We start from the raw sequence: 15722 nt of genomic DNA, 5'->3' as shown, positions 1-15722 counted from the left end.
GCTAGAGACAAGTTTGACAGTTGTCAGAGCAAGGCCAATGTAATTAAGACAGATCAATACGTTGCTCCCAAAACTGCTCCTTTCCCACATATTATTGAGTAGATCTTACCACAAAGAGTTGGTTGCACAGTTTAGAGCAGGGGTGAAATCCAGCAGGTCCTGACAGGTTCTAAAGAACCGGTAGTGGAAATGTTGAGTAGTTCGGAGAACCGGTAAATACCACCTCTGGCTGGCCCCAGAGTGGGGTGGGAATGGAGATTTTGCAGCATCCTTCCCCTGGAGTGAGGTGGAAATGGAGATTTTGCAGTATCTTTCCCGTGCCATGCCCACCAACCCACACCACGCCCAAGCCACACCCACAGAACTAGTAGTAAAAAAAATTGGATTTCACCATTGGTTCAGACCTTTCTTTCCTTTCATTAATTTACAATATTCACCAAGTTTGTCGATGAAGTTTCTCATCAGTTCTCCAGGTGGAGCTGTCTGGAAGTTGAGTCATGGCAATTGGGAGTTTTCTTTTTGGTTTGAGAAAAAGAAAAGCAGGGAAATGCTTCAAAACAAAAAGGAAAGAAGTCCAGTTGTCAGGACCTGTAACTTCCAGATTCACCAAGACTTTTTTCTGGCCCTTTAATAAACTGTCTTGCTTAAATTTCTCTCATCCACACACTGACACGCAGTGGCATTAAAATGAACTGTGAGTGTTTCATTACTGATAAGAGAGTGTTGTATTTCTGATAAGACATAAATGTAGGATTCTGAAATTGGGGTTAGATTTGGGGCCAGTTAGATATCCGAGAAACCTTTGCGTGATGTACTCTGTTCTAAAATAGCTTTCTGCTTATCCACTTTGCCAATAAGAGGATGGCGAGATTTCTTCCTTGGCCCAAACTCCAAGGAATAAAAAGATGCAATCCTTTTCGAAAAATATGTCTGTTTAGAACCAGTGGGAGCCATTTGGCTCAGAATTCATTCCACTGAAATGTTTCACTTCTAAATGATAGGAAACCCTACAGGGAAATATGTTGAGGGGATCAGAAATGATGTGGGGAAGTTTTCTGTAAACAGTTGACTTACTAATTCATTAAAAGCTGAGCATGGGAAATCAGAGAGGACCTCAATAGGGTGTTCAATTTTTAAAACAGCATCAATCACTCAAAAATAAATAGCATCTACTGTAATTGGACAATTCTCTCTCTTCTCAGAAAGCTAGAAAGCACAGACTTCTGTCTCTATCACTGAACATACAGGGAGTCTCTCCAGTCTACGCAGACGGAACAAATTTGGTTACTATTAGCATCAACCATAAAAAATTTAGCTATCCATCATTATTAAGGAAACGTCAACTACTAGCTGAAAACCCAGAGAAGAAACTCAACTCACTGCCACCACACAAAATGTTACTTACAATGAAGACAGCACCCTAGTATAAGACATCACATGATGCTTCATAGAAAGTTCAGGAGAGATCCATCTTGAAGCTAAATCGTTTTTCAAAATACATTTTCTAGGGGGGAATCTCCAGAGCCAACAAGAGATCACTTCTGGAAAGCCAAAATTAGATTTGTAACTATGAGAATATAAAATAAAATCCTAACACTACAGTTTAAACGTCACCAAGCATCAGCGGTTAGAAGTTTAAATTGGAAAAGAAATTATCCAAATTTTTTCTCCAAAACTCTGATTTTTTGTTTTGTGTTAATTGAGACAAGTTGAAGGGAGGGGTGAATCTGTTTTACAGTGATGTTTTTGTTGTCCTGACACAATCCAGCATCACAGGGTTTAAGTTTCCAGGTTCCCCTGCTAAAAATTGGAATCTACAGAAGTATAAAAGAAGAATACAGAAAACAGACATGGCCCAATTCTTACTATTTGTTTGCATTAAATAGCCACAGAGTCTCTTTCCATCCTTTTCAAAGATAACAAGACCAGCTAAAAGGTTTAGAGTTAACATTCGGGACAACTTTATATTAATTGAATGGACATGACCTCCTAAGTGGGGATTATTAGGTTTAGAATAATAGCATTGAATGAAACCATTTTTATGCACCTTGGCAAGTAACATCTCCCAATGTTATCACTCCATTATTTACGATCTCTGTTTTATATCTTTTAATTTTTAATGCATCTTAAATTTTAAATTGCGTAAAGAGGAGTACTGTAGAATGACAGATAGTATACAAATAATACATTCACATTTTTTTCTACCATTACCAGTTTTTTGAAAAAGAAAAGTAAAACTTCTGTGGTGCGGCTAGCAGCCAGTCCTTCCAAGTCAATCCTTCTAGATAACTAGGGACATCTAGTGGAAGACTTATACAACAAGAGAAAGAATTCTGCCACCACTTACCCAAAGAATGAATTCACTTGGCAAATCATGTTTTTTTGTTTTTGTCGTCCCAATTATTAGAAGCAACAGAATGGTGTGGTAAAAGGTAAAGGTAAAGGTTCCCCTCGCACATATGTGCTAGTCCTTCCCAACTCTAGGGGGCAGTGCTCATCTCCGTTTCAAAGCCGAAGAGCCAGCGCTGTCCGAAGACGTCTCCGTGGTCATGTGGCCGGCATGATTCAATGCCAAAGGCAGACGGAATGCTGTTCCCTTCTCACCAAGGTAGTCCCTATTTTTCTACTTGCATTTTTTACGTGCTTTCGAACTGCCAGGTTGACAGAAGCTGGGACAAGTAACGGGAGCTCAGCCTGTTACGCAGCACTGGGGATTCGAACCGTTGAACGGCCGACCTTTCAATCGACAAGCTCAGCATCTTAGCCACTGAGCCACCACTGTGGTACCACAAATCAACTTTTGAGATAACAAGCACGTGCCTTTTCACTTGTATGAAATGATTGCAAGACAAAACCTGAGTGGCACAATCCAAAACTTGATTGTTAAAAAGCAGAACAATTAAATATCTTTTCTTGATTCCCTGACTTTGGTCATCATTGTTTCTCAACCCCCCCACGCCCCCCAGGTCCTTGTTCAGTCCTTGTACCCAATCAACAGAACTCCAGGGGTCCTGGTTTCCTGATGCTGCTTTTAAATGCCAGGTCAGTCTGTAATAAAGCCTCCTTTGTGTGCAATCTAATGCCAACCTGACATGCGTTGCCAAGACCTGGCTGGATCCAGGAGGGTGGTTCTGGTGGCCCTTTCAGAGACGTGCCCAGTTGGGTTTCGGGTATGGCATGATCCAAGACTAAGGTAGGTGTGCCAGTGTGATGATCATCATCCATGTTGTGACCAAGGCCCAAGCAGTGATTACCAAACACAATTCAGTCCTCAACAACCTTATTTTATTAAAACAGCTGAGAATTAATTCATTCTCATCTTAGTCCAAAACAAAATTCTTAATAACCAGTCCGACCTTATCACCAACCTTTGCTGTCTTTGGCAACTAGCCAAAGGCTTTTCTTGGCAAACCCCCCCCCCCCCACAAGAGACAAGAGAGACAAGAAGCACAGGAATCAACGTTGCTTTTCTGCAGAGAACCCAACGGTTTGTTGGTGCTCTTTTAAGCCTTATGGGAGGGGCCAATCATCTTCTGACCTTACTCCCGAGTTGTCCTTTTTTCTTCAGCTGCTCTTGCCTTCTGGCAGCTCTGCGCATGCGCGCACTAGGAACAGGCTCCTCCTGTTCCTCTGCCTCTCTGCTGTCTGCCTCTGGAGGCTCCGGAGTCCGTGCATCGCTCCCAGATGGCCCTGGCCCCATCTCTGCCTCCGATGCAGAGCCCTTGTCCGGGCCTTCCCCAGACTCCAGGACTGGCCCAGGTTCCTCCCCAGCCTCCTCACTGTCTTGACTCCGTGGCCAGGTCCGCAGGTTGCTGGCGGACCACAACAATCCAGCAATCTTTTATGTCTTCCAGGGACGCTCTCCACAGGTCACTGGATGTGGGATCTTGTTCATTAAGTTGGCCTCTAGGGATCAGTTGAGATTGTTGCCATTGTACCAGCTTCCCTGCCACACACAACCTCCCTGCCTGAGCTCCATTTCTGCACTGGCAGTGGAATTCCCCCGTCTTATGGTCTTGGAGGCTTCAATCCGTCTGAGAAAGTGGTTGGGTGACAGTTTCAAAGGACAGCCCTTGGAGGAAGCAGATTATCTGGAATCTTTTCAGCCAGGATTCAGGCATAGCTGTGGGACAGAAACAGCATTAGTGGTACTTTTGGAAGATCTCTGTAGTGAGCGTGATGGCGGTAGTGCATCGATCCTTGCCCTACTTGACCTCTTGATGGTTTTCAATATTGTTGACCATGGTGTCCTTCTGGATCGGCTCAGAGGATTGGGAGTAGATGACATGGGGATGTGCTGATTTGCCTCCTTTCTCTGGGGTTGATTTCATCAGTGGTGGTTGGAGAGGAGAGGTCCTGCTCTTGGCCCCTACTTTATGGGGTGGCACAGAGTTTGGTGCTCTCCTCTCCTTTGTATTATCTCTATGAGGCTCTGGGTGAGTCCATCTGTTGCCATGGGGTGAGGTATCATCAGGACACTTGATGACACCCAATTATGTAACAGTGCCCCATGCAAATTAAGTGATGCCATGAATGTCTTATCCTATGGACTGGAAGCTATGAGTGTCTGGATAGGGAACAACAGACTTCGGTTGAACCATGGCAAGATTGAATAGCTTTGGGTTTTGGAGTCTACTGCTTCTAGGACTATTCAATCTTTCATGCTGGATGGGGTTGCAGAGACCTGGTGGACCTCGAACAGCAGAAGTAGCAGTTGTGGTCAGTGGTGAAATCCAAATTTTTTTACTACCGGTTCTGTGGGCATGGCTTGGTGGGTGTGATGTGGCTTGGTGGGCGTGGCAGGGGAAGGATATTGCAAAATTTCCATTCCATCCCCACTCCTGGGGGAAGGACATTGCAAAATCTCCATTCCCACCCCACTCTGGGGCCAGCCAGAGGTGGTATTTGCCAGTTCTCCGAACTACTCAAAATTTCCGCTACCAGTTCTCCAGAACCTGTCAGAACCTGGTTGCGGTTAGGAGGGGCTTTACACCAGGAGTCCCCAATCCCAAATCTACAGATCAGTACCAGTCCGCAGCCCATTAGGAATCAGGCCAGGCAAGCGAAGCTTCATCTGCACATGTGCAGGATCTAGGTAGTGTGTGAAACTGCACACATCCGGTTTGTGGAAATCCCCCCCCCCATATAACCGGTCCCTGGTGCTTAAAACGTTTGGGGGAAAGGGCACTGCTTTACACAGCTTTGTATTGGCTGCCAATTGTGCCTGTTCCTAGATGCTCACAGTGACTTCTGTATAATCACCTCCAGATCGGACTATCATAATGCACTCTACATGAGGCTGCCCTCATCCAGAAGGCAGTATTCAGAAGCTTCCACTGTGCAGAATGCAGAAGCGTGGCAATTATGTGTGGCCCCAGAACAGCGTGATATGCATTGGCTGCCGGATTGTTTCTGCAACCAATTCATGGCACTGGTTTTAACTTTTAAAGCCCTTCATGGTATGAGACCGTCTCCAATTATATCAGCCCATCCCATTAGACCCAACAGAGAAGGCACGCAGCAGGTACCATCTGCTAGAGCAGAGGTGGGCAACTAAGGCCCCTTTATGACCTGTGGATTTCAACTCCCACTCATATGGCTGGCTGAAGAATTCTGAGAGTTGAAGTCATAAAGGAGCCGTATTTGCCCACGCCCATGCTAGAGATTTACAGGAGTGAGATCTTCTCTGTCATGACATCTGCCCTGCTGGAATATTCTCCAATCCCTGAATTTATCCCTTAGCTCCATCCCTTTTAGCATTCTGGAAGATCCTTAAGTCTGTTATGTCAGTAGGCTTGGGGGTCCAAGAGAACCAGTAACAATCTAGGATGGCTCCACTAATGTGGCTGATATATTTACTCTCTCCATGTTTTGTAGTTGTATTTTTTAACTTTTAATATTTAATTTTAATAATGATTTATATTTTTATATAGTTATTTTATTTGATTGCTGTTCACCATCCAGTTATTCCTTGTGAGATAGATGGCCATAGAAATACAATTAATCAAAAATCTATGTTGCTGAAGTGTGGAAAAAGAGAGGAGAGCGAAAGTAGGATAAAATTTAGTAAAATTAACTATGAGTCTACTGCCATATACCTTAATTTAAGAGTGTCTTTAATGTAAGAGCTTCAAAACAATACCTTCAAAAATGGAACACATTAAGACATACCCCATATACAAATAAAAAGGTGTAAATTGCATCTAACTAATCAATATTCACCAATCAGCTCTAGATCAGCGTAATTTTTTAAAACTATCAAAAATTACAGAAGGAACAAAAATGATTTTCTCAGGGCTAGATTCCTCCGACGGTCAGAACGAATTACTCCGAAACAGGTATGCTCAAATTTTTAATCCTTCGTGATGCAAAAAAAATATTGCCTCTACACTTCTGCAAAGCAGCTGAGAAAAATTATAGAAGAGCGCTGGGAAAATGTGACCAAGATACCCTTAAAAATGGCCCCACTGTCTTGAGAAAGCATCTGTTTGGTTTTCATTTTCTTGCAATTAGGTAAGCCATTTCCTTCTCCCATTGCGCATATTACCCAGAGCATTATTTACAAGACCAAGTCATCAAATAATTACGGTTCCCTTTGCCAACTTTTAAAATACCGTTCAGTTGATACCCACACAAATAAATCATAAAGCCACCCAACCACCAATTAATTTCCTTAACGAATGAATACTGCAATCTTTTCACCAACATCAGCATGGGGTAATGGATTCCATTATGCTTTAAGAAGAGAGCGATCACTAGAAGCCTCTTGTGCCTCTTTTAAGTGTGGCAGGCATTTTTATGTTTAATGCAAACATTCTCCGTGGGATCCTCAATTCAAAGGATTTTCGCTGTTTAGTACAAATTTGTCCACGAAATGCAACAATGGCTCTTCTGCTCAATAGGAAACTTAGAACCTTATAAAATACACACAATGACAAACTCAGTGAATATTCACTGTTAAGCTCTCCTAAGATACTCTTCAAATTCCTTTCAATCATCCAGCATTTGGTGCACTGATCAACCTACCACACAAGGCTGTTTATACCCTTGTGTCTGCAATCTTGAGACCCCTTTTTCTTAAGAAAAACTTGAATGCACATGAAACATGCTACTATCATTTCTGTCCTCTCAGCATGGATGCCCAACTGCAACATTTTTGAAACGTGCTTTGCCTAAAACTTTTAGAAAACAAAACTGGTGTGAACAACTCTTCAATTAGTTACCGAAATCAAACATGAGGTAAAGAAGAGGCCCTCAGAGTGAATATCATTTTTCCAACATTATATAAACATTTGAAACTTGAGCCCTACATCATTGGTTCATTAAAACTATTTCGGCCAACCAACTAGGAAGACAAAGACGAAATTGGAAACGCCCAACCAACTGGGATTCTGTTGAGTTTCAACGACACACTTCCTTCAGGACTGTCAAAATGGATCCAGCTCTTGATTCAACATGAATTTTAATTGTTTTGTTGAATGGCAAAACTAAAAGGACAAGTCCAAATCCATTAGGAGCTCTCAATTCTTTCAAATCATAGAATGCATTCTGTGCTATCAGGAATGGCTTCCCCATGAAGAAAAACTGACCAACATGAACAGAGGACATAATGCCGGAATTCTTCACATACTGCAGAACGAAAGTGGCATCTGGAATTATTCCAGTTCAAAATTAGAGTTTTAATATCCTGTATTTTTGCATGGAGCTAAGCGTGGTAACAAGGAAAGGGTGCCTTGTGTTTCTGATGAATATGAAAAGAGTTCTACATCCTACAAAAGCTTTTAATAGAAATCTGTGGAAATAAAACAGACTATTTCAAATGAATTGACGTCTTAACCAGTCAGTGTCTCAAAGTACACAAGGTACTATATGCGAATGAAGCTCCGGTTCAGTGACTTCATCCCTTCCAGTCCAATAGGAAAGCTGCTCAAGACTCACTCCTCTCCAACTGGGAGATTGTCTTCGATCCGCCTGATAAACTTCATCCTTATTTCTGTGACTCCATCCCCTTTCAAGGTGTCCAAGAGAAATCTGACATCCACAGCCATCTGTACCTATGATGAAAGAGAGGAAAGTCCACACTTTTGAGATATTTCCCTACAACAGCTCCCTGAAGTGCCAGACCCCTTTGAAAAAGAAGGGTATTCATGCCAAAATACATCCCATTATTTATGAAAAGTCACCTTTCTCCCACATTACAGCCTTTGTTGCACCTTCCTGTCGACCTTCCTGTCTTGTAAGCAATGTGATCCCCCCTTTGTACTGGGGGTTTTGGAACCCCCTTGATGGACTCACAAATTGTTTAGGACATATGATGAAAGGTTCCAAAGTCATCTTCATTGATACCGTAGGGTCTGACTGTGAGCTACTTAGAATCCTTAAAAAAAAATGGCCCATAAATGCAATACAAAGAGCTGATCCAGCAGTCCTGATAAATGAGAACACTATTTTGGCCTTCACAATACTACAGCGTAACAGCCTGCAAACTAACTTTTTTATTAACACAAGTGCACCAGAATGTATGGAAGAAATTTTAGAGAATTTTTTTTAAGATGGAAAAGTTGGAAAATATTTGAATTGTTTCAATTGATGTTCTCAGACTCACAGACCTAATGGAAATCTAATATTACCAAATGAATACTATCCATTACTTTAACATACTGCTGATACTTTTTAACATAAACCCATGTACTTAACGTCCACAATTTATTTTGAACTTTTCATGGATGCAGAAAACATGCAGCCTCGTAGTTATGCATTTCATTAAAAGCAGCCACCAGGGCCATTGGTTCAACTGGCCTCCACTACGTCTCACCATTTCCAGGGCTCCCCGGAGCACCCCACATAAGAGGTTAGAGTAAATAAGAGAGGAATGGTTGTCTGGTAATTCCACAAAATCCACCAGTGGATTGTTTTCCAAGATAAGGGAGAATTCGTCGCCTGCCGGACTCCAGTTTGTGATGCTTGGTGTGATACCCAAGTACATTTTAAATGCTACCTATCAAGTGAAACAGATATGAGAGAAGAGCTGGGTTCAAAGAGTGAAAGATTTAGCAAGCCACTATTTTTTACACATCAACCAACAAACAACCACATAACAAACCCCAGCAATTCTTCAATGTAACATACTTAAGTAACTCTTTTCCACACACCAGATTAGACAAGACAATACTGATTTTGATAAGTAATTCTCTGCATTATGTCTGATGCCTCCCCCTTCTGAAAACAGTGGTAATATTTAGACCATTGCCTTACATTATTGAATAGGAGAAAAGTCTTTCTGATTCCCTTTTTTCCTGTTACCATGTTTCCCCGAAAATAAGAACCTGTCTTATATTTTTTTGAATCCTAAAATAAGCACTCAGCCTTATTGCCATGCGCTCAAAAGCCCGATTGGGCTTATTATCAGGGGATGTCTTATTTTGGGGGAAACAGGGTACAAAATTATCTCATCTTACTTAGCTTCTTGGTAAAAAGCCAAGACATCCAGCTTTGATAATAAAAACACTTTTAGTTTTTTATTATTATTTAATCACTTATTTAAAGGTAGGGACAATTCCAGAAAACAGCTAAAAACTAGCCTTGTTCTCAGCTGTTTTCTGGAATTGTCTCTATTTTTAAATAAAACAGAAGTAAAACAATAATAATAAACTAAAAGAGTGAAATTTGTTTTGTGCTGAGAAAATTGTGTTCCTAATGCATAGCTATAAGTTCAAAGAAAGTAAGATTATTTAACAGCAACACAAGCAAACAACAAACATGCAGAAACAAAGCCGAATAATCAAAAAGAAGCATCACCTTTGCAATTACATCTGCCGTTTCTCGAAAGTCATGGCATCTCCCAACATTGGATCGTGCTAGAAAGTCTTCCACAAGTCGAACACCTATGTTGTAGCCCCTATTAAAGCAGCCAAAAGCAAGATGCCATGAAACTGTGATCACACCAAGCAGGTCAAACTGGAGGGAAATACCCTGAGGCTTTAGAAAGGAAATCCATGCTCATTTATTTTTCCAAACTCCAAGGATTGGATAAAATTAGATTTATTCTGCAAGCGAATAACCCATGGAAAAGGGGCTTCTGATATTTCTAACCTGAGAACACCCACGTTGTTTCTGTTACTTACATTTTGTCAAGCTGCTTGTTGACATCTTCATCATTCTCGTAGTCCTTACACAGCTGAGTGACCAAAGCCCCATACGTCAAAGTGAAGAGCTCCGAGCTCTAGACAAATTCATAACATATTTAGCATACACCAGACAAAAAAGGGTGCAAATATTTAGGGGCTGACCCAGGCACAGCTTAGTCTGTCACAAGAAAAAAAAATGAACAAGAAGACTTGCTTCACCAGAATAGTGAAGAGTATGAATACTGCATGGGCCATACGTTTTGAACGAGGGTGAGAAGAATAAATACAACAGCTCTGTCCTAAAGATATGAAGAAGAAATAGAAAACGGGGAGAGACTTCTGTTTTTCCTTAGCATCAGTGATTCTGCTATGACTTGAAGATGGCTACCAACAGATAGCCCATCAATTCTAACCCAATCCTTAATATTCTTGGCATAATAACTGCTCCTGTGTTCATTAATCAATACTTGCTTGAATGAGGATAGAGTTTGGCACACAAGTGATACTTCCATAAAAGAGACAATGAAGCTATTGGAACAATGGAGTCACATGCTCCCTGTGGCCAGACCTAATCAATAGTTTGGCTCAAACATTGGATCAGCGGAAACTTTTCAGAGCAAACAATTTCACAAAATTGAATACCTTGATTTCAAGATGAAAACGGTCACTTGCAAAAAATAGAAAGACATTTCATTTGACAGGTCCCAAGTGTCCAATCCTTATTAGAACACTTTTTTAACTTACATTGTTTCAATAATATTCCACTTAAAAACTTAAAGGAACCACAAAGCTAATAAACTTTCAGCAGAAATGTACACACCATCAACAAAGACAAAAAAAGATACTTGCTGTATCTTCCACCCATCCTTAAAACTTAAAGTTGAATAAAACAATACGTCAGTTATTGGCTACACAAATGCCTTCCTATTAAGAGCTGAAAATGTCAAGGTTTTAAAAGGTACGGATATATATATATATATTAACAAATCCTGCTTAAGACTTTATTAAAATCTCATTTTATACAGCAGAAATGTCTAGTCTCAGATTAAGAAACCTAAAACCTACCATGAGATGCATAGATGCAGAAGGTGAAATGAATGGCAAATACCAATACTACAGAATGAAAGCAGCAGGCAAGCAGAAAGGGAGAAGAAAAAAAAAAGACATCAGAGTTTAGTGAGACAATAGAAATCACACCACATTCTCACATGCTCACACAAAGCCAAAACACGGAAGAGACAATCAAGTCATGTGTGAAGTTAAGGTTCATTCAACATGATGCTATTTCTACAGAGCAGCAATATTGAGGGCAGCAATCCAACAGTCCACACTGCTTTTTCTGAGTGGTTGGGTTTTGCATGGTTTTAGGTATTCTGCAACCAATGTCATCCGTCAAGGCAGTAAAGGGGATTTGGGCTGAAAAAAGTAGTGCAAGGTAGAAGCCTCATTCACACACACCTCTGTTTTTTTTTTTTTGCATATGTCACAATATCCCACAGTGGTAGAGCTTGCACCACAATACTGCTTTTATTATAGTGAGAGGGGAGGAAAAAGCAAGATCCTCTGTAAGCTATGGTTTGGAATTCTGGAATCAAATGGATCCAGAGACACCATAGCCATCAGCCAGCAGAGGATACAGAGTTGAAGGTTAATAGAAGATCCAGACTGTCCAAAGCTGCTTTATAGAATTAGCATTATAAAGCTACATAAAGCTGTTTTGTAGATTTAGAAAGCTTGGAAAGGGAGCCTGAAGATTCCTGTAACCTAGCTGATAATTGCAGAGTGGAAAAAGAAACAAAAATAAAGGAAGGGTTAGTAACAACACATATTTTAATAACCATTGACAAGGCAGATGGAAAAAAACAGTACATGACAGAATGGAGAATGCTCAACAACTAACAGTTCATTTCTGAACATTTTGCCTATCTATAGCTATTAAAAAGAGAGAAATTGTGTTTAATATCCACAAAGGTTCACTGTTCTGGAGTAAAACCAAATGGTGGCATTGACTTAGAAGCTGCCATTTAGGCTACTGATGTTTGTTCATTACAGGAATCAAAATCAAAGCATTTGACCTGGATTTGAACATATCAAACAAAGAGAAGCTCACTCTTGTACGACGTTATTGGTTCCATGGTGAAACTGTTCCTACTGTTAGAAAGTTCTTCACTGCATTCAGTTGCAATCTACTTTCCTGTAAATTAAATCTGTTATTCCATGGCCTATTTTCTAGGATAATAAAAATCTAAACAATTTGGACTTTGAATTAGACACGCTGAAACCATTTTCCAACATGATGAAAATCTGTCATAATTAGTAGCAAAGGAAGCAAAGGAAGCAGGTTACACATGCTTGAGAGATCTGGTTGATTCTTATATGCCCTAATTCCATTATTGTTGAAGTAAAGAAACACTTAGATTTTTATAAAAATGCACCTCAGGTCAAGAGAGGTGTCAATAAAATCAGCATCACATCTTAATGTTAAAGAACTAGAATGATCCCAACTGGCAGGATTGCCCACCTCACTAGAAGGAAATCTCCCAGAGTATCCCAGAATCCACCAAATCCATCAGTTCTCTTTCTGGAATCCACTAGGTTCAACAACCCTCCCTCCCTCATCCATATCCATGCAAAGGAAGAAGAACCCACCAGGCCCAAACTAACCCAATAAATTATGCGATTTGGGAAAAGTAGTTTTTAAAAGTCCCTGTTCAATCACCCTACAAAAATATGAAATCCAAGTGGGCCCTTCAACATTTGTGTTGTGGCAACTTCAGGTCTTAAACTGAGATATGAACATAACAATGACTATGTAGGATCTGGCCAATTGTCCATCCAGTCCAGCATTTCACACGACACAGTGGCTGACCAAATGCATTCATGAAACACACAGGCATGGACAGAAAGGAACAGCCCCATTCCAATATGGCTCCTCAGCTCCTAGATTTTAAATATATTGCTAGGATTCAGGAGGCACTACCCAGTCCATAAGACTGGACACTATTCATTGCCTAATTCTGCAATGCATATGTCTAAAACAATCTGAATTGGTGTCCACTATCATATCTGATGGCCTAACTATGCATTACGTATAGAAGTGTTTCCTTTTACTGGTCCTGAATTTCTGGTTTCTAATGCTGTAAGAGAGAAAAACGTATCTTGGTCTACATTTGCTACACCAAGCAAAACTTTTTATTCGTCTACAAGGTCTACTTCGACTTGTCTTCATTCTACAGTATGTTAAAACTTCCCCAGTATTGTAGTTTTTCGATATGGGAAGCTTCCATATCTCAAGCACTTTGATCACTCTTTTGACCCCTGATCCAGATGGCATTTGACACCTGACTTCATCTTAGTTTGATTACAGTTTGGTTTTTTAAAATTTATTGTATTCTATGTTTTCATACTTATTGTTCCTTGTGCATTGTGTCTTGTAAACTGTCAAGAGTCCTAAAGGATTTAGCTGTCTATACATATGATTAATTAATAAGTAGGTACACTAACCCAAGTAGGGTACTAACCCTTCGGAGGCTCATAAAAAACATTTATTTTATGCAGTCATACATCCTGCCAACATTTTCTTTCAGATTTAATATATCTGGTGACTGTTTTATTTTGTAACATTTTATATTTTATAATTTTAAAAGTATTTCAGAAGCATTCAGACTGTTCATCTTTTCACTATTATGAAAATGATCAGAAAAGTTAGGGAAATTTGCCTATTACTTTAATCAACATTTCGAACTGTAACCAACATTTCGAACTGTAAATCAAGTCACTAAGTTTCCTAGTGTAATTTTTAGTTCGATTTTATTGTAATCTGTTTGCTTGGTTTTTTATTTTTTGTGAGATCCAGAACTGTTGAGATTGAGGGGGAGGGCATATAAATTTAATAAATAATACAATTAATAAATAAAATACCCTAATTACCTAGATATTGAAAGGTATACAATATTAATATTTCATATGCATCCATTAATAAGTGATAACAAAAATAATTGTAATTAAAAATAGGAAAGGGACCCCAATTCCATAAATAAGAAAAGGCATAGGGGATGATCAAGAGGAAAAATGCAAAATGTATTATTTTTATATGTTTGTAACAGGATAGTATCATAAAGGACAATATCATATAGGATAATATTATTACGTATTTGTAACTACATATTAATACGGCATGTCAATCCTCTATGATGAATGTTTAGAGTGTGTGCGTGTATATGTAGACAATATTATATATAATGTCAATCGTCTATGATGTGTTGTGTGTGTGTGTGTGTGTATGTGTGTGCATGTGCATCAGGGTGGATAAAAATGATTTTTTTAAAAAAATCAAAAAAATCAGATTTTTTTGATTTAAATCGGATTTTTTTGATTTTTATCGAATTTATTTTAATAAAAAACTTTTGGGGTAAAAATCTATCGTAAAGTAGTTTTCTATTTAAGATACATAAATAATTTAGTTTATTCAGCATGAAATGGAGCTTAGTTATGTAGCATGAGGCTGTATATTCTGCAACACTGGGACTATCGGTGAGTCAACAGTGGGTCAAAGGAGTAGCAGAGATGACAGTTGCTCTTTAAAAATTATGATTTAAATCGAGTTGATTTAAATCAAGCCTTTTTACTAGTGATTTAAATCATGATTTAAATTGTGATTTAAATCAAATCCACCCTGATGCGCATAGGACAATATTATATATAATGCCAATTCTCTATGAATGTTTAGTGTGTGTCTGTGTGTGTACAGTATTATATATAATGTCAATCCTCTATGATGAATGTTTTGTGTGTGTGTGTGTGTGTGTGTGTGTGTTTGTGTGTAGGACAATATTATATATAAGGGATAATATAACATAATACATCATACAGGGCACTATTATTAAACAATACAACTACACAGGACAATATGATGGTTACACAAAGCTTGTTATTTCTCCTCTTGACCAGGTATGTTTTCCTCCACTTAGTTAATTAACGTCCCTTTCTCACTTTTTAGCGCCCGGTGGGCTTCTTCGGGGGCGGCCCGGCATGTCAGCCATCATCCCCACCACCTCTTTTTACGTGTCTGCTTTTTTTTTTATTTTCGCCCGGCAAAGGCACCAACATTATCAGGGAAACCCTGAGGTGCAGCATCTATTCACGGTGGCCATTACGAACATAGCATTTCCCCTCCTTCAAGGCCCGCAACGCCCGCCTTCCTTCGTTCTCCTCCCGCCCCGCCAGCGACCATTACCATTTTCTTGCTCTCGGAGCCTCCTCGGCTGCCCTGACGTGCCATTTTGCCGCCGCCGCCGCCGTCTCGCCCGGCCGGGAAGAGGAACTCTGGGAGAAGGAAGCCGTCCTGCCTACCTCCGCCTTGTCGCTTTCCTGAGGGCAAGGACTACGACTCCCAGCATGCAGCTGGCGACAGGTAAACCGCCTGCGAGGGACGCCGGGAGTCTGCGCGAGAGTGAGGCGGAAGACGGGGTTGTTGAACTACGCCTGCGCGGGGGGGGGTCCTTGCAGCGATACTACAATTCCCGGCATGCTCGCGCGAGTTTATTCCAAGCAGTAGGCGCAGAGGTCTTCAAACTTGGCCGCTTTAAGACTTGT

At 40.3% G+C, this 15722-nt stretch overlaps 1 protein-coding gene and 1 long non-coding RNA gene across 2 annotated transcripts; one reads left to right on the top strand and one right to left on the bottom strand.

The window, feature by feature from the left end:
- The first annotated feature begins 4593 nt into the window (after nucleotides 1-4593).
- On the top strand, nucleotides 4594-12382 carry LOC117663332 (uncharacterized). The gene is made up of 2 exons (XR_004590677.2): nucleotides 4594-4719; nucleotides 12180-12382. It is a non-coding gene; the product is annotated as an uncharacterized LOC117663332 (long non-coding RNA).
- Nucleotides 6100-15631, bottom strand: TRAPPC3 (trafficking protein particle complex subunit 3). Its single transcript, XM_034413418.3, has 5 exons — nucleotides 15364-15631; nucleotides 10125-10222; nucleotides 9799-9898; nucleotides 8816-8998; nucleotides 6100-8054 (listed from the first exon to the last, which is right to left on the bottom strand). The coding sequence occupies exons 1-5, from the start codon at nucleotides 15406-15408 to the stop codon at nucleotides 7935-7937; spliced, it is 546 nt and encodes a 181-aa protein (XP_034269309.1). The 5' UTR covers nucleotides 15409-15631; the 3' UTR covers nucleotides 6100-7934.
- Between the last annotated feature and the right edge of the window lie 91 nt (nucleotides 15632-15722).

This window comes from Pantherophis guttatus, chromosome 10 (assembly GCF_059756535.1).
Source record: "Pantherophis guttatus breed Tessera chromosome 10, ASM5975653v1, whole genome shotgun sequence".
Lineage (NCBI taxonomy): Eukaryota > Metazoa > Chordata > Lepidosauria > Squamata > Colubridae > Pantherophis > Pantherophis guttatus.
This window is presented reverse-complemented; position numbering and strand designations above follow the sequence as displayed.

What these genes read in the sequence shown, in the direction of transcription:
- TRAPPC3 (XM_034413418.3), bottom strand. Translation starts at nt 15,408, where the DNA reads ATGGCACGTCAGGGCAGCCGAGGAGGCTCCGAGAGCAAGAAAATG. An exon ending in AACAAGCAGCTTGACAAAAT is followed by an intron (nt 9,899 to 10,124) that starts GTAAGTAACAGA and finishes CTGCTTTAATAG; the next exon opens with GGGCTACAACATAGGTGTTC. An exon ending in CGGCAGATGTAATTGCAAAG is followed by an intron (nt 8,999 to 9,798) that starts GTGATGCTTCTT and finishes TTCACTTGATAG; the next exon opens with GTAGCATTTAAAATGTACTT.